We start from the raw sequence: 22375 nt of genomic DNA, 5'->3' as shown, positions 1-22375 counted from the left end.
GGTAAAAGTAGGGAAAATCCCAAGCTATTCCATAAGTATACCAATGGGAAGAGGACAAGGGAAAGAGTAGGGTCTATAAGGGACCAAAGGGGCAATCTATGGGTGGAGCCAGAGGACATCGGTAGAGTGTTGAACGAATACTTCAAATCGGTCTTCACCCAAGAGAATGCGGATGAAGGTATGGAACTCTGGGAGAGAAACTGTGAGGTTCTTAAGCAAATTGATATAGAGAGTGACAAGGTATTGGAGGTGTTGGCAGGCTTAAAAGTGGACAAATCTCCAGGTCTGGATGATTTGTGTTCCAGACTGCTGAGGGAGGCAAGGAAGCAGATCGCAGGGGCCCTGACACAAATTTTTAATTCTCTCTGGCCAAGGGGGAGGTGCCAGAGGACTGGAGAACAGCAATTTGGTTCTGCTATTTAAGAAGGGTTGTAGAGATAAACTACAGACCAGTGAGTCTCACATCAGTGGTAGGGAAACTATTGGAGAAAATTCTGAAAGAGAGAATCTATCTGCACTTGGAGAGGCAAGGTTTGATCAGGGATAGTCAGCATGGCTTTGTCAGAGGGAGATCATGCCTAACAAATTTGACTGAATTCTTTTGAGGTGGTGACCAGATGTGTAGATGAGGGGTAGTGCATTTGATGTAGTTTATATGGATTTCAGCAAAGCCTTTGACAAGGTCCCACATGGGAGAGTTATAAAGAAGGCAAATGCACATGGGATACTGGGTAATTTGATAAGGTGGATTCAAAATTGGCTTAGTTATAGGAGACAGAAGGTGATGACAGAAGGATGCTTTAATGACTGGAAGCCTGTGTTCAGTGGCGTACCACAGGGATCTGTGGTGGGTCCCCTATTATTCGTCATTTATACAAATGACATAGTTGACTATGTGGGGGTAGGATTAGTAAGTTTGCGGATGACACAAAGATTGGCTGGGTGGTTAACAGTGCGGTTAAGTGTCTTGGGCTACAGGAAGATATGGACATAATGGTCAAATGGGCAGATACGTGGCAGATGGAATTTAACCCTGAAAAGTGTGAGGTGATATACTTTGGAAGGAGTAATTTGACAAGGAAGTATTCAATGAACGGCATGACACTAGGAAGTTCTGAGGAACAAAGGGACCTTGGCTTGTGTGTCCATAGATCTCTGAATGTAGAGGGGCATGCTAGTGGGGTGGTGAAAAAGGCATATGGGACACTTGCCTTTATCAATTAAGGCGTAGATTGCAAAAGTAGGGAGGTCAAGTTGGAGTTGTATAGAACCTTGATGAGGCCACAGCTGGAGTACTGTGTGCAGTTCTGGTTGCCACATTATAGGAAGGATGTGATTGCACTGGAGGGGGTACAGAGGAGATTCACCAGGATGTTGCCTGGGATGAAACATTTAAGTTATGAGTGGTTGGATAGACTTGGGTTGTTTTCATTGGAGCAGAGAAGACTGAGGGGCGACCCTGATTGAGGTCTACAAGATTATGAGGGACATGGACAGGGTGGATAGGGAGCAGCTGTTCCCCTTAGTTGAAGGGTCAGTCATGAGGGGACACAAGTTTAAGGTGAGGGGCAGGAGGTTTGGGGGGGATGTGAGGAAAAACTTTTTTACCCAGATGGTGGTGACGGTCAGGAATGTGCTACCTGGGAGGGTGGTGGAGGCAGGTTGCTTCACATCCTTTAAAAAGTACCTGGATGAGCACTTGGCACGTCATAACATTCAAGGCTATGGGCCAAGTGCTGGTAAATGGCGTTAGGTAGGTAGGTCAGGTGTTTCTCACTTGTTGGTACAGACTCAATGGGCCAAAGGGCCTCTTCTGCACAGTGAGATTCTGTGATATAAATTTGTTACAGATTTTCTGTGATAAACTCCTCACTGATGGGCAATATCTATGAGAGATAGTGGGCAGGATTTTATGGCCCCTCCCACCCGACGGAATATTACGGTCCCATTGAACTGAATGGAGATTGAAGTGGCTTGTTGCATCCCCGAGGGGAGACATCACGGCGGAGCCATAAAATCCTAGCCAGTATGCATGAACAGCAATACCTGTTATCATGGTGCTTTTGATGATTAGAAGACAAACAAAACCTAATGGAATGTTAGTCTTTATTGCAAGAGGATTTGAGTACAGGAGTGATGAAAACTTGCTTTAATTATATAGAAGCTTGGTTAGACTGCACCTGGAGTACTGTGTGCTGTTTTGATCCCATTACCTCAGAAAGAATATCATTGCCATTGAGGGAGTGAAACGAAGGTTCACCAGACTTGTTCCAGGGATGGTGGCATTGTTTTACGAAGAGAGATTGGGGAAACTGGGCCTGTATTCTCTAGAGTGTTGAAGAATGAGAGGTGATCTCATTGAAACCTACAAAATACTTACAGGAATAGACAGGGTAGATGCAGGTAAGATGTTTCCCCTGGTTGGGGAATCTAAATCAGAGGACACAATTTCAAAATAAGGGGGAAGCCACTTAGGACCGAGATGAGGAGAAATTTCTCTAAAGGGTTAAGGGGATAGCGAGGGTAAAAGGCATAGAAATGTTCGATCAGCCATGATCATATTGAATGGCAGAGCAGACTCGAAGGACTGAATGGTCTTCCCCTGTTCTTATGTTCCCATGTTCCTAAAACATTTTTCATAGGGAATAGATTCCTGTTCATTGTCCTTGAAAATTCAATGAATAAACCTCCTCTATGCCATTTTTGACCAAGTTTGTTTACAGAATAAATAATGTGAACAAAATGAGGCCACTGCACCAAGATTAATTGTTGGGTCTTTAAAAGGTTTTTTTGCTTGTGGAATATGCAAATAATGAAGATCATAATGTTATGCAACACCAGTTCTTAATTCTATATGTATTTAATTCTGAGAAACAAAATTTAGAACTAAATTGACAATGGAGAAAGTAATTGTAGGTGTATGTGAAGATGCAAAAGGGGTATGGACACACTGAGGAAATAAACTCATCAGTGGGAAATGGTGCAGATTTAGGGACTGTTGATTTGAAGGAGGGGGCCAATGGCAGTTTGATTTTCATTCTCCTGGGCCTTATTAGCCAACATTGCTGTTGGACTGCACTCCAATATGCCAGATCCGAGCAACCACCAAAACTCTGAAACCCTTTCTTCCCTGCCAAGTTGGTTATGCTGGCACATCTGCTGGTCAAGATATATTTCCAGATTGTAATGTATTTTGGGACACATTTCATCACACATTGTTTACACACAAAAAGTTTTGTTACTTTTATTAAAGAGGAAGGGGCTAATGTTATGACCCCCACACTTCTTATATTTATATAAATTTGCTACAGATTTTCTGTGATAAACTTCTCACAGATGTTGCCCATCTGTGAGAGATAGTGGGCTGGATTTTCCATACCCCGCCCACCGCCATGATTTAACAGTCCTGCCGCAAGCTTTCTGGCTAGGGCGCTGCCTCGCCCATGGCGAGTCCCACCTGCGACGGGGATGGAAAATCCCGGTCAGAATGTGTGAACAGCAACACATATTATCATGGTTCCTTTGATGGTTAGAAAATAAAAAAAACATTTTTTATAAGGAATGGATTGCTGTTTATTCTTTAAAACATATCTTTATGATCAAGCTTTTGGTTATCTGATCTTAGTATCAAATAAAGAGTGTCTTATTTTGTTTTACTGTATAGTAATGCTCCTGTGAAGTGTCTTGGGGCATATTATTATGTTAAAGGTACTATATAAATAGATGTTAATGTTTTCTTCTGAAGGAACCTCGGTTGATTGTCCCACAAGCTACTGTCTATCCACAAAGAATCTTCTCCAGCAATTAGCTTCTAATTGGTTATATGATGTGCCTGTATAGAGTAATTTGTTCTTGTTTCCTTAAAGAGCTGCTCTAAGTTACCTACATTTCTGCCATTGCAGCAGAATAAAGCACTGTATATTTTGTAATATGCTCTCAATATTTAAGAAAGCAATAGAAAAGACTTCTATTTATACAACTAGTGCCTTTCACAATCACTGGACATCCCAAAGTGCTTTACAGCCAGTGAAGCACTTTTGAAGTATAGTCACTGTTGTATTGTAGGAATTGGGCACAAATGAAATCATAATCCTTATCCTTGGGAAAGTGAGTCGGTTATGCTGAAACAACTGTCAATAAAAGTTGAATAAAATAAGAGCAATATCCTGCCGCAAGTAATCCATCATACTTACAATGGGGCCATCATAATAAGCCCAGCTGATTTAGTCTCTACACATTCAGCAGACAGATTTGTTTATCTTGATTCTCTTATCACCTGGACCTCTCAGAATACATAAATCCAGAAACATTGAGCACCATCTTCTGTGTATGCTGGACAAGGTTGAATAGTTTCTACAGGTTATCTTGTTATATTACCAGCTGATCATGATCCATAACTGCATTTTAACAAGACCACTTTCTCTCTCCTCAAAGTTGTAACTTCCTGCGCAAACCTTTCAACACGTAATACTCATTAGTTGATATTTATTGCAAAACCTTTGATTCAGTGCAAAGACTCATTTTTTTCCCTTGTGTATTTAATTTAAGAAATACCTCGCACAAAGCAAGATGGTTGTAGTTATTGAAGGCCAATCACCTCAACCCCAGGGCATCGCTGCAGGAGTTCCACAGGGTAGTGTCCTATCCTCAGCCATCTTCAGCTGTCACATCAATGACCTTCCAACATAAGGTCAGAAGTGGGGATGTTCGCTGATGGTTGCACAGTGTTTGGTATCATTTGCAACTCCTTTGATACCGAAGCAGTCTGTCCCTTCATGCAGGAAGACCTGGACAACATTCAGGCTTGGGCTGACAAGTGGCAAGTAACATTCATGTCACACAAATGTCAGGCAATAACCATTTTCAACAAATTGAATCTAGCCATCTCACCTTAACATTGAATGGCTTTACCATTGCTGAATTCCTCCAGAATCAACAGCTTGGGGGTTACCATTGATCAGAAACTTAACTGGACCAATCATATAAATACTAGTCATATAAATATTGTAGCTACAAGAGCAGGTCAGAAACTGGGAATTCTGCAACAAGCAACTCACCTCCTAACTCCCCAAAGCCTGTCCTTTATCTAAATGGTGCAAATCAGGAATGTGATGGAATACTCTCCACTTGCCTGGACGAGCTCAGCTCCAGCAACACTCAAGAAGCTCAATGCCATCAAAGACAAAGTAGACCACTTGATCAGTACCACATGCCTTAAGCATCCACTCCCTCCACCACTGGCACACAATGGCAGCAGTCTGTACCATCTACAAAATGCACTGCAGCAACTCGCCAAGTCTCCTTCCAAGGCACCTTTCAAACCTGTGACCTCTACCACCGAGAAGGATAAGGGCAGCAGGCTCATAGGAACATGTGCAAATTCCCCTCCAAGCCACTCCCAATTGCTTTACTGTCACTGGTCACAAAATCCTGATCAGAAACACATTCATGATCAGGCCCTCTCTAACCGCAAAGAGGTTGTACCTACACCACATGGACTGCATGGACTTTGAGAAAATATATTCTGTCTACCTAAAAGGAAAACTGTAAATTTGCAGAAAAAAACTATTAACACAAAGCAGCAGAGTTAATATATCATTAATTCAAGAAATATAGAATTCTCAAGACCTTGGGCAAAATCTTTTGGTTGGGAGGTGGGGCCCACTCGCTGACGCATAAAATGACGCGGGGTGACGTCGGGCGTGCGTCCCAATGTCACCCCGCGTCATTTACATTTTCAATTCAGCGGGCACGCAGCCAAATTGGCTGCATGCCCACCGATCTGTCAAAGGCCTAATAAGGCCATTAAAAAAGTAATTAACATCATTAATGGACCTGCCTGTCCAACCTTAAGGTTGGCGGGCAGGCCAGGAGCCTAGGCGGGCTTCTGAAAAAACAAGAAACCTCATCCACGGGCGAGATGAGGTTTCATGAGGGTATTAAAATTTTTAAATAAAAGAAATTGACATGTCCCAGCTCATGTGACAATGGTACATGAATGGAAATGTCAATAATTTTTTTCCCCTTCTTTATTGCAACTTTCAAACCTGAGCTGATCTCCCTGAGGCAGCACTTTGCCTCAGGGAGATTTGTGTGCTCTTTTGCGCGCGTGCATGCGCTCCCGGCTCAGGGAATTCCCCCCACCCCGCCCGCAGAGGGAGCACATAATTGGCCCGCCCACGTAAAATGGCGGCACGCCCCTGACTGGGGGTGCCGATCGGCAACCTGCCCGCTCCCACACAACCCCTCAACGGGGGGAAGATCCTTCTCATGGCTGGAATTTTATGGCCTTGTTATGGCGAGGACAGGACTGTAAAATATGATGAGCCATTCTAAGCTCCATTGACTTTGGGGGGAATGTAAAATCCCACTGTCATAAAATTCTGCCCCATGTGTTGTTTTCTGCAATTCATGTGAGCAGGTAACCTGCTTCCAGGCTTTGATAAATATCATGAATGAATCACTTCACTGAGAAACTCCGTCCTGCCTGCTGGAGATGCCATTATGCAGTGCTTGGTGCCTCCCATAAGTGTTATGGTTGAGCTCAAGAATTTCCTGAATATACTGTGCTGTTAGATTTGCTGTAAACAGCTTTGTTTCAGCCATGTTTAAAATATCTGGAATACTTCAGTTTGTTGTAGTTCAGCCCAAAATAATGCCCTGGTCCATTCAAAAAGAGTTGCACATTCAGAGTTGTTTGAGAGAAGGAACCTTTCCAGTTCCATCTTCATTTACATGTGCAGAATTGAATGACCTGGTTAATTAATAAGCTAAGAACAGAACACATTGACTCGCACAAATCAATGATGATAGTTTGTCTTGAAGTTTTCATTTTATAGGCCCTCAGTTTCCATGTGAAATGTACATGAATCTGATTTCCTATTTATTTCTCTTTCAGGTTCAAGGTGGCCCTGTATGGCTTTCTGACAACTTGATGAATATGACTCCAGCTATAAAGTTTAGTCCTGGTCACAAACACATTCATGATCAGGCCCACTCACAGTTAATGTCACAACAAGGCTTTTGTTCACAGAATGTTCAGAGTTCCAGTCGACCCTTTAACCAGCAAAACCTGTGCAGTCCCCAGAAGCATTCTTCAGTTTCTCCACTCTCCTCTGGACAGATTCCGGGTCATTCTTGTTACATCCAGGCTCAGGCAGCTCTGCCAAGTCAGTTCGAGAATAACAACAGAGGTCAGCTGTCACCACACGTTACAATACATCACCAGCTGCCACCTGCTTCAGCATCCAGCTCAACCAATCTCTCCGAGCATCATGGAGCTCATCATGTTCATTTTGAAGAGCATGACCACGTTCTCCGAGGGCAAACTCTCTTGGGTAAGTGTCTAAAGCTTTGTTGACATTAAGCCCTTTCCAAGACTTCTCAAGTAACTTAATGGGTGAGCATGCTGCTTCTGAGCAACTAAAGCTCCACTGACCAGGATTGTTACTGATATGATCCCTTCCCTGTGTTGAATTAGCTGACCTCAGCTAAAGCAGCAACGTGGTCACTAGATTTGGCTTCATTACCCCTGAACTGGGAAGAATCATCTGGAATTCTGTTTGTGAAGTGCATGTTTGTGTATGTATGTGTATGTCTATCTGTGCCTATCCAGAGGAAGTGGATTATTCTCAGGTTTTCTTGAAACACTGGAAGGAGTCTGGCATCCGAGCACAGGTCAGAACTTTGAAGGATAGAAAGTTGGGGCGGAGAATATTTCAAGAATGTCTGTATTTCACCAGGCACAAGAAAACACTTTGTGAAATAGTGACATGCATTTATGCCTGATTTAGTTTTTGGTGATGTATTTTGGTTTATAAACTGTAAGTTTAATGAGGCCTGTTATGAGCAAGTACATTCAATGTCCATCTGGGTGTCTATAATTCAACCTAATAATAGATGTAATACATCACTTACAATGTGCTAAATTTGATGGTTCTAAATTAGAGTAAATCTTTTAATGAAAGCTTTCATGGAAAATTTCACCTGTGCCAAGTAAGATTCTTTACAAAATCTTTAGTCTAAGTTTTCATAATGCTACGCAACAACTATTTTAGACTTTGGTTTGCTATTCCTCCTGTTAATGAACCTGTTCTGTTGAACTTCAGGATCCAGTAGGGGAGTGTATGTGAACAAAAAGGAGTAATGTAAACTGAGCAATAATATTAAGGTATAATCATAGAATCTTTCAAAACATAAGGAGTCGTTTAGACTATTGTACCTGTGCCAGCTCTTTGAAATACCTGTCTAATTTTGTCCCAGTCTCCAGTTTTCCTCATCACCCTGAAAACTAGTTTTCTTCAAGTAGCCAATTCCCCATTGAAATTTCCTATGGAATCTGCTTTCATGTAGTGTGTTCCAGATCTTAACAAACCTTTGTGTGAAAAAGGTTCTCCTCTATTTCTTTTGCCAATTATTTTAAATCCATGATCTCTGGTTACCGATTCCCACTTGCAAGAGGAAAACAGTTTCTCCTTCCTTACTCTATCAAAACCCTACATAATTTTAAATTCCTCTAATAAGTCTCCCCTTAACCTTCTCTACATCAAGGAGAGCATAGGAACAAGAATAGGCTATTTAATCCCTTGACCCTGTTCCACCGTCATTCAGTAACTGATCTGCTACCTAACTCCATATACCCACCTTTGTCCCATAATTCCTTCATACCTTTGGTTAATATAAATCTGTTGGTCTCAGATTTGACATTAACAATTGATCTAGCATCAATTGCCATTTGGGGCAGAGTATTCCAAACAATGCTACTTTATGTAATCTCTCCTTGTACTTGAACCCTTAAAGTGCAGGTATCATTTTGGTAAATCCATGGCAATATTTCCTTCCTAGGTTGTGCAACCAGAACTGTTCACATTACTGCAGGTGTAGTCTAATCAGGACTTTTGATTATTAGCCTTTTATTATTTTCTGTACCTGGCATTTTAATGTACGTACCTGGACCCCAAGTGACTCTGGAGCTCCACTGTTCTTCAGTTTTTACCATTTAGAAATTGTATCCTTTTTAGGTTCAAAGCAGGTGCCTTGCAGTTGCCTATATTGAAATCCATTTGAATCAGTTTTGCTCATTCACAAAACTTGCATAATCTATCAGCATCACTGTAATGTTATACTTCCATTACCCTTTGTGTGAATAAATGTTTTTTAACTTCCCTCCTGAAAGGGCTGGTTCTAATATTTAGATCATCAGAAATAATTCCTCTCTATCTAAACTATCTATTCCCCCTAATATCTTGAAAACTTCAGTGAAATCACTTTTAACTTTCTAAATTCCAAGGAATACAAACCTGGTTTGTGCAATCTCCCTTTATAATGTAACCCTTGGAGCCCAGGTATCACTCTGGTAAATCTACACTATACTCCCCCAAGGTCAGTATATCCTTCCTAAGGTATGGCGCCCACAGCTGCTCACTGTACTGCAGCTGTGATCAAACCAGGCTTTTTTATGACTGTAGCATAACTTCTATCCCCTTGTATTCTAGTCTTTTAGATATAACAGCCAGGGAAGGAAATCTGCTGTCCTTACCTGGTCTGGCCTACATGTGACTCCAGACCTACAACAAGGTGGTTGACTCTTAAATGCCCTCTGAACAAGGGCAATTAGGGATGGGCAATAAATGCTGGCCTAGCCAGCAACGCCCACATCCCCTGAACGAATAGTAAAAAAAATCCATTGGCCCTTTTGAATATTTTCTGTTCCTGTTCATAGCATTTTAATGATCTTGGACTGCCGCCACCCCACCCCCGCCAATGTCTTTGGACCTCTAGCTTTTCATCTCACTCTATTCTATCCATTTTGGGTGTAAAGTGGATGACTTCACATCTGCATGCATTAAAATTACTATAGTTTTGTGCAATTATATAGTCTACAGTACCTCTTTGTAATGTTATGCTTCCATCTACACCGCTTACAATTCCTCCAATCTTTTTGTCATCAGCAATCTTGAATATGTGTCTTTCTGTCCCATCATCTAAGTCATTAATAAATATGATAAATAGTCAAAACCTCGACACAGATCCTTCTGGGACACCACTCGTCACGCCAGTTAGAGTACCTGTTCATTGTCCTTACTCTGAATTCTGCCTCTCAGCCAATTTCCTTACTAGATCAACAACTTGCCATTAATTCCATGAGCTTCAACTTCAGCTAACTGTCTCTGATGATAAGCTTTATCAAGTACTTTCTGGAAGTCCATATAGATAGCATTCAGAGGCTTTCCCCTGTACACAACTTTGACCACCTCTACAAAAAATTCAGTCAGGTTCGTCAGGCATGAGCTACTTTTTACAAATCCGTGAGGTTCTCTCTAATCAGCTGAAAATTTTCAAAGTGTTGAGCTACCCTATCTTTGGTTAAAAACTAGCAATTTCCTGACAACACATGTGAGGCTAACTTGTCAATAATTTTCTGGTTTCCTTAAGTCACATTAAGTAGCGGAGTGACATGCACAATTTTCCAATCTCAAGAATTGAGAGAACTTTCGAAGGTTATAAATAGGACATGTGTAATGTTCTTACCTACTTCATTCAAAACCTTGGGATGGGATCCACCTGGTTCTGGAGATTTATCATTCCTCAGTGCTGTTATTTTCTCCATTACTGTTATTTTACTAATGTAATTTGTTTCATTCCTGTCCCTGATTCACTACTAGATTCACTGGAATGTTTGCCATGTTGACCTGTTCCTCTATTGTAAATACTTATGCAGAATCATTATTCAGCATGCCCATTATTTCCTTATTTTTATTGACAAAAGCACTATTGCCAGTTTTCAAAGGGCCACGTTTCTCCTGACCATCCTCTTTTCCCTAATATAATTGTAATTTTTTTGTGCGTGTTGATTTTGACATCCACCTTTCTCTCCAGAATGGTGCCATCACCAAAGTCTTCCCTTATCTTCACTGTTTTCTGAAAGGACCTTTCCCTCTGCGACACTCTAATCCACTCTTCAATCATCCCCAACAACCCCTCTCTTCCTATGACGCCTTCCCATGCAAGTACAGGAGATGCAATACCTGCCCTTTTACCTCTTCTCTCCCCACCGCCCAGGGCCCCAAACATCCCTTCCAGATAAAACAGCGATTTACTTGTACCACTTCCAATTTAGTGTACTGTATCCACAGCTCCTGGCACAGTCTCCTCTACATTGGAAGCCTAAACGCAGATTGGGTGATCACTTTGCAGATCGCCTCTGTTTTAAGCATTACTCTGAGTTTCTAGTCACCTGCCATTTTAATTCTCTGCTCCAGTCTAACTTCTCTGACCTGGCCTCCTCCACTATTCAAATTAAACTCAAGGAAAGCTTTAAACACTTTATGTAGTCTCCAGACTCACCATTGAGTACAGCATTTTCAGATCATATGCACTGCACCCATTTATTGGACAGCAGTTGTTTAGAATGATTCCATTATTACCATTTACAGTTGCTCTAGACTAATCTATTATTTTGTACTTGTCCCACTTCATGTCCTTTTGGTTTACAACTTCATCCCTTTTTGCCATTTCTTCTCTCCTGCCTTCTGCCCTGTTACAGACCTTTTTGTTCTTTCATCCCTTAACATTTCCCTGTCTTGGTACTTGCTTTAAACCTGATACAGTTCTAACTTTTTCCTGTTCTGGTGAAAGGCCTTTGACCTGAAACATTCACTCTCTCTTTCCACAGATAATGCCTGACATGAGTATTCCCAGCACTTTCCATTTTTATTTCAGATGTCCAGCCTCTGCAGTATTTTGCTTTGTATTCAGAAGGATCTTTTCTGCCCTCATCCTTTTCCTCCTTTCCTTCCTTCCTCCACATACTTACATACAATTACAAGTCCTAATTATGGTTTATTTGTTGGATATTGAGGAATTCTCAAAACTAATACATTTCTCAATAGTCAATTTTTCTTTGGAAATCATTCAGCAACCAAGATGAAACATCAGAATTTTTTCCCAGGCACAACAAATTCCTTGTTGAAGTCCCATGTTCAGAAGAGTAATCGGCTCCATTCCAGACTCAGCCAGTGGACTGAACACAGCTACTCAAATCCAGTGCCCAAATTGCTCGACTGTAGTGGTGCTCTGGACTCTCCAAACTCCCACAAAGCCCTGCTTCAGGAACATGCTTCCAAGTTCAGTCTGCAGCCCTTCTACAGTCACATAGGAGAACTGCATGGAGACATCCCAGTATATGTGCAGAAGAGGTAAGTGTATGCTTTCAATATTCCGATATTTTTCTTTATATTGCAATTTGCTGTAGGTCTTTCGAGGCACACATGATACCCAGCTCTGGTATCTTACTCATAGGTTTCTGCCAATGACAGGTATAAGACAATTACTTAATAATAACTGATTTTATGACTTCAGCAAAATGCATCCTTTTAACCTATGCCCATTCCCAAGTCCCTTTCCATTCCTCCTCATACCCTACAAGTTCTTAAACCTGAAAAACAAGCCTGTGTTCTAGCAAATTAAGTTATTGACAGTATGGTACAAGAGATACTCACTATTCTGAAGTTTGTTTATATTTCTGGTGCTAGTAATTTTTTCAAAATTTGGAATTGTAGATATTACAGAAGTATAATGTTATTAGGACTTGTTTGCAGTCTTCCTACTAAGTACTGGTAATTGGGACAATCCTGCCTAATGTGGTTGTCATGGTCATATCAACATTAGGATTCTCAGGAATGGGAAAAAACTAATAAGCTCAATAAGTCCCTCCCTTTTTGACAGGCTATTTGCAACTACCTATCATAGCCCCAAATCCCTTCTATCTCTAGAAATGTATCTATAGTACTCTAATTAATTTGTCACATTAGTAAGGTTCCCTAATAAGTTATTCCATAACTCTGTTATTGTTTTGATGAAAAATCTTTGTCTAAATTCCTTTCATTTTCTCATTACTAATTGCTCTGTAATATTTGACTCTTGCAGCTTTGCCTAAGCCAACTTTGTTGGTTGCATTCATTATCTTGAAAACATAATTGTTAAACATTGTAACATATATTCTATTAATATCCACTCGCTACATTGCACATGTTAAAAGGATATTTCATAATTGTAATTAAAAAATACTGTTGTTTATGCACCAATATAACTTTTCTGATCTATCTTTGGGATGGATAATATTTGATACACAATTGCTTTTCAACTTTACATACAGCATATTGAGGGTGAACAATGCTATTTATTTCTTTTACTAAAGTGCAGAACAGCCATCAACATGGAATCAACCTCGAAGCCCTGAGCTAACAGAGATGCCACCTCAGTCCAGGCTAATTCAATATTGCCAAAACCAGCTGCAGAATACAAGGCAACAAAATTCACATCATCTCTATGACAGGATGGTTAAAGACCCTCCAAAATACCCCCTGTGTGGCCTTTATCCTTTCCCATCTCCCGAGCTACCACCAAACAACTGTTACCCTTTTCATCTGCAGAACCCTCTGCTCTTGGACTTCACTCAGACATCTCATGCTCCCTTTGCACAGAATTATGGGAGAGGAACATCTTCAGAGCTATTGGATATGCATCCACTGGAAACTATAGGTCACAGCCCAAACTCCACAGTCATATCCAACAAAATGTATCCAGGACACCACTACCAGCAGGAGCCAGAGATATCCTATCATTCCAGTATTAATTCAAAGACATTTCAAGGAACAAATGAGGTAGGGGATATTAAAACTTATGGTTCTGGCTAATTCCATACTGTTGCTTGACCTTTTTAAAAAATATATCAATGTTGAAATCAATAATGTATTTTAAACTCTCTTGTGGAAAGTTGTGATTTTACTTGTTCTTCACTAGGCTTATTCAACCTTTTCATGTTGGAGGGGTGCCACATTTCAATTTTTCTCACATGGGAGGGGGGAGTGTTGGCAGGGGGTGATAAACAAATTTCAGAAAGATAAGGTTTGGCACATGAAACATGAATTTCAAAAAAAAGCTGATGTATGAAAAGAAACAACTTGCTGAGCAAAAAACTGTTAAAACAATAAATTGATAATTTTTAAAATAGTGTAATAAATAAAGACAACCATTAGAGTGTGAAAGGATGAGAGTGTATGTGTGCCCAACTTACTCCCAGGCTCAGGGTGCTCAGTCACTTATCCTTACCCATAGAGAGAGTGGGTGAGAGTGCGTGTTGGTGTGTGGGGGTGAGGGTGAATGAGAATCCTGAGAATGGGAGTGAGCCAGACACACACTCTCCCTGACCTCTCACCCCTCTCTCTATCTCTTTCTCTCTCTCTCACACACACGCACACACACACACACACACACACACGCCCTCTCTCTCTCTCATACACACACCTCACACATACAATCTGTCCCCTCTTTCACACATAGATTCATCCTTTCACATACGCTCAACTCTCTCACACTCACCCCACTCTCACACACAACTCGTCTCTCGCTCTCTCAAACACACACACTCGCACCCCTCATACACACACACTCCCCCCTCTCCCCCACACATGCATACACTCACTCCCCTCTCTCACACAGGCACACACACACCCTTCCTCTCACACATACATACGCACTCATCCCTCCACTCTCACGCACAAACATACTCACCCATCTCTCTCACACATGCACACACTCACCCCTTCTCTCACACACACATTTATAATTAACATGACAAGAATGGTCAGTCCTGTATTTGGATGGGTAATAACAGTAAACATTAGGTCAGTCAGGTATCTGGATTGGATATTTACATTAAAAATAATATCAGTAATCCATATGGATGTGTGTTCAACATTCCAGTTTTGCTAAGACAAATTGGATCATGCTGTAACAGACAATCTTAGTTGAAAATCCACTTACTGTATGGTTCAGGGACATTGTCTATGTGTAAACCACTCACCCACCCACACTCGCTCACTTGCCCACCCTCCATTACTCTTGGCCATCGTCCTCGTCCACCCCTCCTTGCTCGTCCACCCCTCCTTGCCCACCCACCCACCCTTTCCCACCGACCCTCGCTCTCGCCCCACCCGCAGTCGCTCTTCCCACCCGCCCTCGCTGTCACTCACTAAATCAGCAGTGGGGGTAGGTGCAATGAAAGCTGAAGAGAGACCTGGAGCGAGGCCTGAAGCCTAGAGGCTCCCCAATGTGGATGTCCACCGAGAGGAGTGCTGAGAGCCAGGAAAAAGCAGCGGGAGTTTAGGGGCAATTGGTGGGAGCAGGGGGAGGAAGTGGAGATGGTGGTGAATTTGCCAGAGCTAGGGGAAAGCAGGGAGACCCGGGTAGTAGAGGTGGCAAGAGCAGGGGGAAAGCCTGGAGAGAGGTGGCCCCGTGCATCCAAGAGTCTCTCTGTATCTCCACATACTCGCAGTTGCCAGTGTTCGCTAGCCCTCCAGTCACAGCCTGTTTCTCTCCCATGTTTGCTGCTGATAGGCTTATGAGCCTACTCACTAGCCTATCAGCAGCAAATGCAGGAGAGGAATGGCCTGTGATTGGAGGAGCAGCCTGCTGCAGAAACTTTCAACCTCACTGACCTGCCTTACCGGCATTTTAAACAGTTACTCTGGGGGGGCCACATAGAAGAGCTTTCTGGACCACAACCTGGCCCTCAGGCCATGGGTTGGACTACCGTTCTACACAGTATTAAAGTGTACACTGTCCTTTGAGTAGGATTTTTTCTTCAGACTAGATTTATACACCAAACCATTTCTATTTATTCCCATTTTATACCGATTTCTACTCTGATCCCAGCACTAGATTCTGCCAGAGATGGATCTGCCACAAAGAGCAGTCGATGCAAATGGACTGGGCTAGGAAATTTGGGAGCATTGGTCATTGAGCAGACATTGTGTCTTTTGGTGCCCAACAGGTGCCCTCTCCTGAGAAAAGTCAGCCCTCAAATGTACCAACTGCATTTCAGCTTTCAGCCAGGCTGGACTATAGTTTTTTTCCACTTGTAAAATTTCTTTGAATCAGAAGCTGTTTTCTATCATTGTGTTCTATGTATTTTATGACTACTTTCTGTTCACAGCAACTGTCCTTTCTGTTTAGTACTCAAGTGTTACATATGGAGCTCATTTGTCAGAATAGAGCTTTTAAAAAAAATTAGAGTTATAGAGGTCTACAGCACAGAAAAAAGGCCCTTCGGCCCATTGAGTCTACGCTGGTCAAGCAAGTACCGAACTATTCTAATCCCATTTTTCAGCAGTAGGCCCATAGCCTTGTATACCGTGGCATCGCAAGTGCACATCCAAATACTTCTTAAATGTTATGAGGGTTTCTGCCTCTACCACCCTTTCAGGCAGTGAGTTCCAGATTCCCACCGCCCTCTGGGTGAAAAAATTCTTCCTCACATCCCCTCTAAATCTCCTACCCCTTATCTTAAATCTATGCCCCCTGATTATTGATCCCTCCACCAAAGGGAAAAGCTCCTTCCTGTCTACCCTATCTATGCCCCTCATAACTTTACCTCATCATGTCCCCACTCAATCTCCTCTGCTCCAGAGAAAATAACCACAGTCTATCCAATCTCTCCTCATAACTAAAACTTTCCAGCCCAGGCAACATCCTGGCAAATCTCCTCTGTACTCTCTCTGGTGCAATCACATCCTTCCTACAATGCAGATTCCAAAATTGCACGCAGTACTCTAACTGTGGCCTAACCAGTGTTTTATTTAGTTCCAGCATAACTTCCCTGCTCTTATATTCTATGCCTCGGCTAATAAAGGCAAATATCCCGTATGCCTTCTTAACCACCTTATCTACCTGTCCTGCTGCCGTAAGGGAGTGGTGGACAAGCAAACCAAGGTCCCTCTGATCCTCAGTACTTCCCAGGGTCCTACCATTCATCGTGTATTCCTGTGCCTTGTTTGTTCTGCCCAAGTGCACCACCTCACACTTATCCGGAGGAAATTCCATTTGCCACTGATCAGCCCGTCTGACCAGCCCGTCTATATCCTCCTGTAATCTAAGACTATCTTGCTCACTGTTCGTCACCCCACCAATTTTCGTATCATCCGCGAACTTACTGATCAACCCTCCAATATTCAAGTCTAAATCGTTCATATACACCACAAACTGCAAGGGACCCAACATCGATCCCTGTGGAACCCCACTGGACACAGGCATCCAGTCACAAAAACGCCCCTTGACCATCACCCTCTGCTTCCTCCCACTCAGCCAATTCTGGATCCAATTTGCCAAATTGCCATAGATCCCATGGGCTCTTACATTTGTTATCAGTCTCCCACGTGGGACCTTATCAAAAGGGTTGCTGAAGTCCAAGTAGACTATGTCAAATGCATTGCCCTCATCCAAGCACTTGGTCACCTCTTCGAAAAATTCAATCAAATTGGTCAGACATGACCTCCCCTTAACAAAACCACGTTGACTGTCCTTGATTAACCCTTGCCTCTTCAAGTGTAGATTAATTCTGTCCCTCAGAATTGTTTCCAATAGTTTCCCCACCACTGAGGTTAGACTGACTGGCCTGTAGTTCCCTGGTTTATCCCTTCCTCCCTTCTTGAATAACGGTACCACATTGGCTGTCCTCCAGTCCTCTGGCACCTCTCCTGTGGTCAGAGAGGTATTGAAAATTATTGCCAATGCCCCTGCTACCTCCTCCCTTGCCTCACTTAACAGCCTGGGATACATTTCATCTGGGCCTGGAGATTTATCTACTTTTAAGCCTGCCAGACCACTTAGAACCTCCTCCTTTTCTATGCTAATTTCTTTAATTATATCACAGTCCTTCTGCCTGATTTCCATACCCTTGTCGTCCCTCTCACTTCTGAACACCGACACAAAGTATTTATTTAGAACCCTACCTACGTCTTCCAGCTCCACACGCAAATTACCACTATGGTCCTTGATGGGGCCCTACCCTTTCCCTAGTTACCCTTTTACTCTTAACGTACTTGTAAAATAACTTTGGATTTTCCTTTATTTTACCTGCCAATGTTTCTTCATGCGCCCTTTTTGTTCTCCTAATTTCCTTTTTAAGTTCCCCCCTACACATTCTATACTCCTTTAGGGCTTCCATTGTTTTGAGCCCTCAGTATCTTCCATAAGCCACCCTTTTTCTCTTTATCCAATCCTGTATATCCTTCAACATCCAGGGTTCCCTGGATTTGTTGGTCCCACCCTTTATCTTTACTGGAATATGTTGCCCCTGTACTCTCCCTATTTCCTTCTTGAATGAGTCCCATTACTCATTTACCAGATTTACCTAGGAGTAGCTGTTCCCAGTCCACTCTGGCGAAATCATATCTTATTAAAATCGGCCTTCCCCCAATTTAGAACTCTGATTTCTGGCCCATCCTTGCCCTTTTCCATAACAACCTTGAATCTAATGGAGTTATGATTACTATCTGCAAAACGTTCCCCCAATGATACTTCTACCACTTGCCCGGCTTCATTCCCTAAAGTTAAGTCCAGGACCACCCCCTCTCTTGTAGAACCTTCTACATACTGGTTTGAAAAGCTCTCTTGGATGCATTTTAAGAATTCCGCTCCCTCTAAACCTACCACACTATGACTAACCCAGTTAATGTTGGGGAAGTTGAAATCCCCCACTATTACTACCCTATTATTTTTACACTTCTCTGAAAGTTGCCTACATATCTGCTCTTCTGTTTCTGTCTGACTGTTTGGGGGCCTATAGTACACTCCCAGCAATGTGATTGCTCCTTTTTTATTTTTAAGTTCTACCCATATGGCTTCATTTGAGGAGCCTTCTAAGCTGTGTCCCTCCTTACTGCTGTAATTGATTCCTTGGTCAATATTGCGATACCCCCTCCTCTTTTGCTTCCTTCCCTGTCTCCCCTGAAGACCCTGCATCCTGGAATATTGAGCTGCCAATCCTGCCCCTTTCTCAACCATGTCTCTGTGACAGCAATGACATCATACTTCTTTGTGTTAATTTGTGCCCTCAACTCATCTGCCTTATTTGTCAGACTCCTTGCATTAAAATAAATACCATCCAACCTTGCCAAACTCCCTTGTGCCTTTACTGGCTTATAATTTCTATGGCTTCCAGACTCAGTTGCTCTCTCTTCTAATTTTGGCTGTGCATTTTCCCCTGCTGAACCTCCTCTCAGGATCTCCCATCCCCCTGCCAAGTTAGTTAGTTCCCCAACAGCACTAGCAAACCTCCCCTCAAGGATGTTAGTCCCATTCCGGTTCAGGTGCAACCCGTCCACCCTTCTACAGGTCCCACCACCCCAGAAATGGTCCCAATGTCCCAGAAATCTAAAGCCCTCTCTCCTGCACCATCTCTCTAGCCACACATTCACCTGGACTAACCTGCTATTTCGATACGCACTAGCATGTGACACCAGAAGTAATCCAGAGATTACTACCTTTGAGGTCCTGTTTTTTAATCTGCTTCCTTGCTCCCTAAATTCTGCTTGCAGGACCTCATCCCTCTTTCTACCTAAGTCGTTGGTACCAATATGTACCACAATCTCTGTCTGTTTGCCCTTAATATTGAGTCTCCTACCACTATTGCTCTTCCCCTCTTTTTCCTCCCCCACTGTGCAGCTGAGCCACTCACAGTGCTATGAGTGTGGCTACACTCCCCAGAGGAACCATCACTCTCACTCTTTTCCAACACAGAAAAACGGTTCTGTGCACCCTGGAGATTTCCTGAATACCTCCCTGACACCTTTGTTCTGACTGATTGTCACCCATTCCCTTTCTGTCTGCACTTCCATAAGCTGTGGGGTGACCACATTTAAAAATGCGCTATCCACGAAACTCTCAGCCTTGCGGATGCACCTCAGTGCCTCCAGCTGCCGCTCAAGCTCTGAAACTTGGAGCTCAAGTAGCTGCATCTTGAAGTATATCATTCTTAAAAATAATAGTAAATCTCCATGTTTGGATGGATTTGACCTCAGTGCTTAGTTGGTATATGTATTGCTTAACGTGAAACTTGGGTATACTGGAAGACTCCAGGCTTGATTGTTGACATCGGTCATATGGATGCTATAAATGGTTCCAGTTCCTCCCAACTAAGGAAAGGAAAAGTCACTAATAGATCCTGCTTCTGATCATATCCAGTGATCCTTGCTAAAAAAAAATGTGCCTATCTGAATCTTGAATGAGGACTAGGTCAGCACCAGCCATGCTGGTGGCCTTAATTTCAAATAATTACTTCTCCATTTTGCTGCAGAAGGAAGATTAACTTTTAGTTAATGTTTTAGCATGTGACAGTAGCTTTTTTATAACTAAAATTGAGAATGAGGAGAAAATCAGCTTCAGAGCGCTGAGCTGCGAGGATATTAACCTTGTATGTGCTTTCTTTCTACAAAACTTACTTCCTGTTATGTTTTAGTTATAGTTTTGTGTCAGCTTTTTTCATTTATAAATTCATGTTTAGAATGGAAATTCGCCATGTCAACTTGTCACATGTAATTACACTTCCTGGCAATGGTAGGGCTGTAATGCCTCGGTATTACATCTCACAGCTCTCCAGTCAATACAACATAAAATTTCCTATAATCCAATCTGCTTCACTTCTCTGCTTCCCAAATTTCCCAAAGTTTTTCTATTTAACCATAAACAATACAAAGTTAAAGTATTGTATCAAAATAAGAACTGACTATATGACTTTAAAATGGAGGTTGAATTATACCTGTTTGCTCTGACCCAATTATTCCCCCATCCTTGAATGGCACTTCTTCTGAACATAGTCTTGACTTCCAGTGTGTACAAGAAATTGACTTAGGTTTATGTATAAAAATCATTTTGATGAGTAAAGGCACTCTCCAAATGCTTCCTTGGAACCTACATTGATAGCTGAAGACATAGGGCAGGATTTTTCACCCGCACCTGCAGCGGGTAGGAGTGGAAAATATCGCAAGATTGGATAAATTAGTTTATCGCTGTCGTAAAAGCAGTCCGGGATCGTCCGCTCCAGCCTTAATGGCGGGCCCTGTTTCCCGCCACAGCAGGTCAGGAACATCATTTTAACACATTTAGATCTCGTTATAAGGGCTGCTGGCCAGAATCATCCCCCCACGCTGGATCAAGAGGGCACATCAATGTCCAATTAGATCGGCGTGTTTCGCTGTGGTATATAAGCGACGCGTACCTGGCGACCTGTACTTTGCTCGTGACTTCGAAGTTCATTTGCCTACATTACATTGTGCAGCACTCGTAGCAACTGAGATGCAGTACCAGGCTTCACAGGCAACATCACATCACTTTCAGAGGGGTGTCAGACCATTGGTAAGGCTTTTAATGTGCTGCAGGGCAAGGACTCCACTGGGGAAATGGGGAAATTGGCCTGAGGGATGGGAATGTGCTGCAAGGCAAGGACTCCACTGGGAAAATTGCACCCAGACACATGAAAGGGAGGGAGAATGGTGGCGGGCAAGCTTCTTCAGTGCCTGGGTGGGGAGAGAGTCAGTCACAAAATGACATATGCGGCTTTGGGCCAGAATGGGAAGATCGCTGAGTGGAGAAGTGCTTCAGTGTTGAGCTTGCAAAGGCTGTCCATGTCCCAGTCCAGGTAGGGGGAGGGCATGTCAGTCCAGTCTCAGTCATGCCCAGGATGTTGTACACAGGGCATTGTTGTAACATGTGTGTTGGTCCATGTGCTTTTCTGATATCATAGTGGCCACAGATGGCACACTTAGTCAGGGGAGGCATCTGCAGCCTTTAGATGGGGGAAAAGGTATTGTGGCTATATTCAAGGGTGTCGGAAGAGAGGGGGTGGTTGTATATGTCAGACTATGCAAGTGTCCTCAAGACTGAGGTCCACGCAAGGCATAGGCACATCTACCTCACCATGCTCAGGGGGTAGCAAAGAGATATCCATCACAATCACAATGGGATCAAGGATTCCAGGGAGAGGATTGAGAGTTTATTGGAGGGAGGAAACCTGAACGTTAAACTGCTCCAGGACAATGGGAAAGATTTCTACACTTATACAGGGAGGGTTCAGGCTGGTCTAGTAGTGAGACCTCAGCACCACCATCTACCAACCTGCAGCAATGGCGCAGTACAAAATTACAGTGAAAAAATACTCTGCTGGTGAGGGCTGATTGGAAGGCAGGTGCATGCACAGGGGTGGGGGGGGGCGATTAAAGGGGCACCCAACTGAACTGTGCATATTCAAATGAGGAGATATACACAGTTGAGACATGTTAGGAGCCTTTCAGTGACAATGCAGGGAATCAGGAAAGTGAAGCTATGATGTGCATTCATTTGAGACTAATCCCACAAAGTGGCACTAATTGATCTCCTTGTATTAACCCCTTGTTCACGGCATGGAGATTCCCCAGAGCAGTAAGGCACTCCAAAGAAATTGGGCGACTGGACTAACTTCAGATGCATGTTACAATTGTGGTTCTGGCAGCTTCACAGAAGAGAAGCCTCAGGCCCCCTCAAATAATCTCAATTCCTG

At 42.8% G+C, this 22375-nt stretch overlaps 1 protein-coding gene across 4 annotated transcripts in view; it reads left to right on the top strand.

Annotated features, from left to right (window-relative positions):
* Positions 1-22375, top strand: part of LOC121288094 (probable helicase with zinc finger domain) — a 471833-nt gene that overhangs the window by 367418 nt on the left and 82040 nt on the right. For all 4 annotated transcript variants that reach the window (XM_041206411.1, XM_041206410.1, XM_041206412.1 and 1 more), the window contains 3 exons: positions 6899-7337; positions 11918-12197; positions 13199-13664. In XM_041206411.1, the coding sequence (XP_041062345.1) occupies positions 6899-7337; positions 11918-12197; positions 13199-13664 (1185 nt within the window). The remainder of the gene's footprint in view (positions 1-6898; positions 7338-11917; positions 12198-13198; positions 13665-22375) is intronic.

The sequence above is a fragment of the Carcharodon carcharias genome, chromosome 15 (genome assembly GCF_017639515.1).
Source record: "Carcharodon carcharias isolate sCarCar2 chromosome 15, sCarCar2.pri, whole genome shotgun sequence".
Taxonomy (NCBI): domain Eukaryota; kingdom Metazoa; phylum Chordata; class Chondrichthyes; order Lamniformes; family Lamnidae; genus Carcharodon; species Carcharodon carcharias.
Note: the sequence above shows the minus strand (reverse complement) of the source record. Positions and strands in the feature narration are given on the sequence as shown.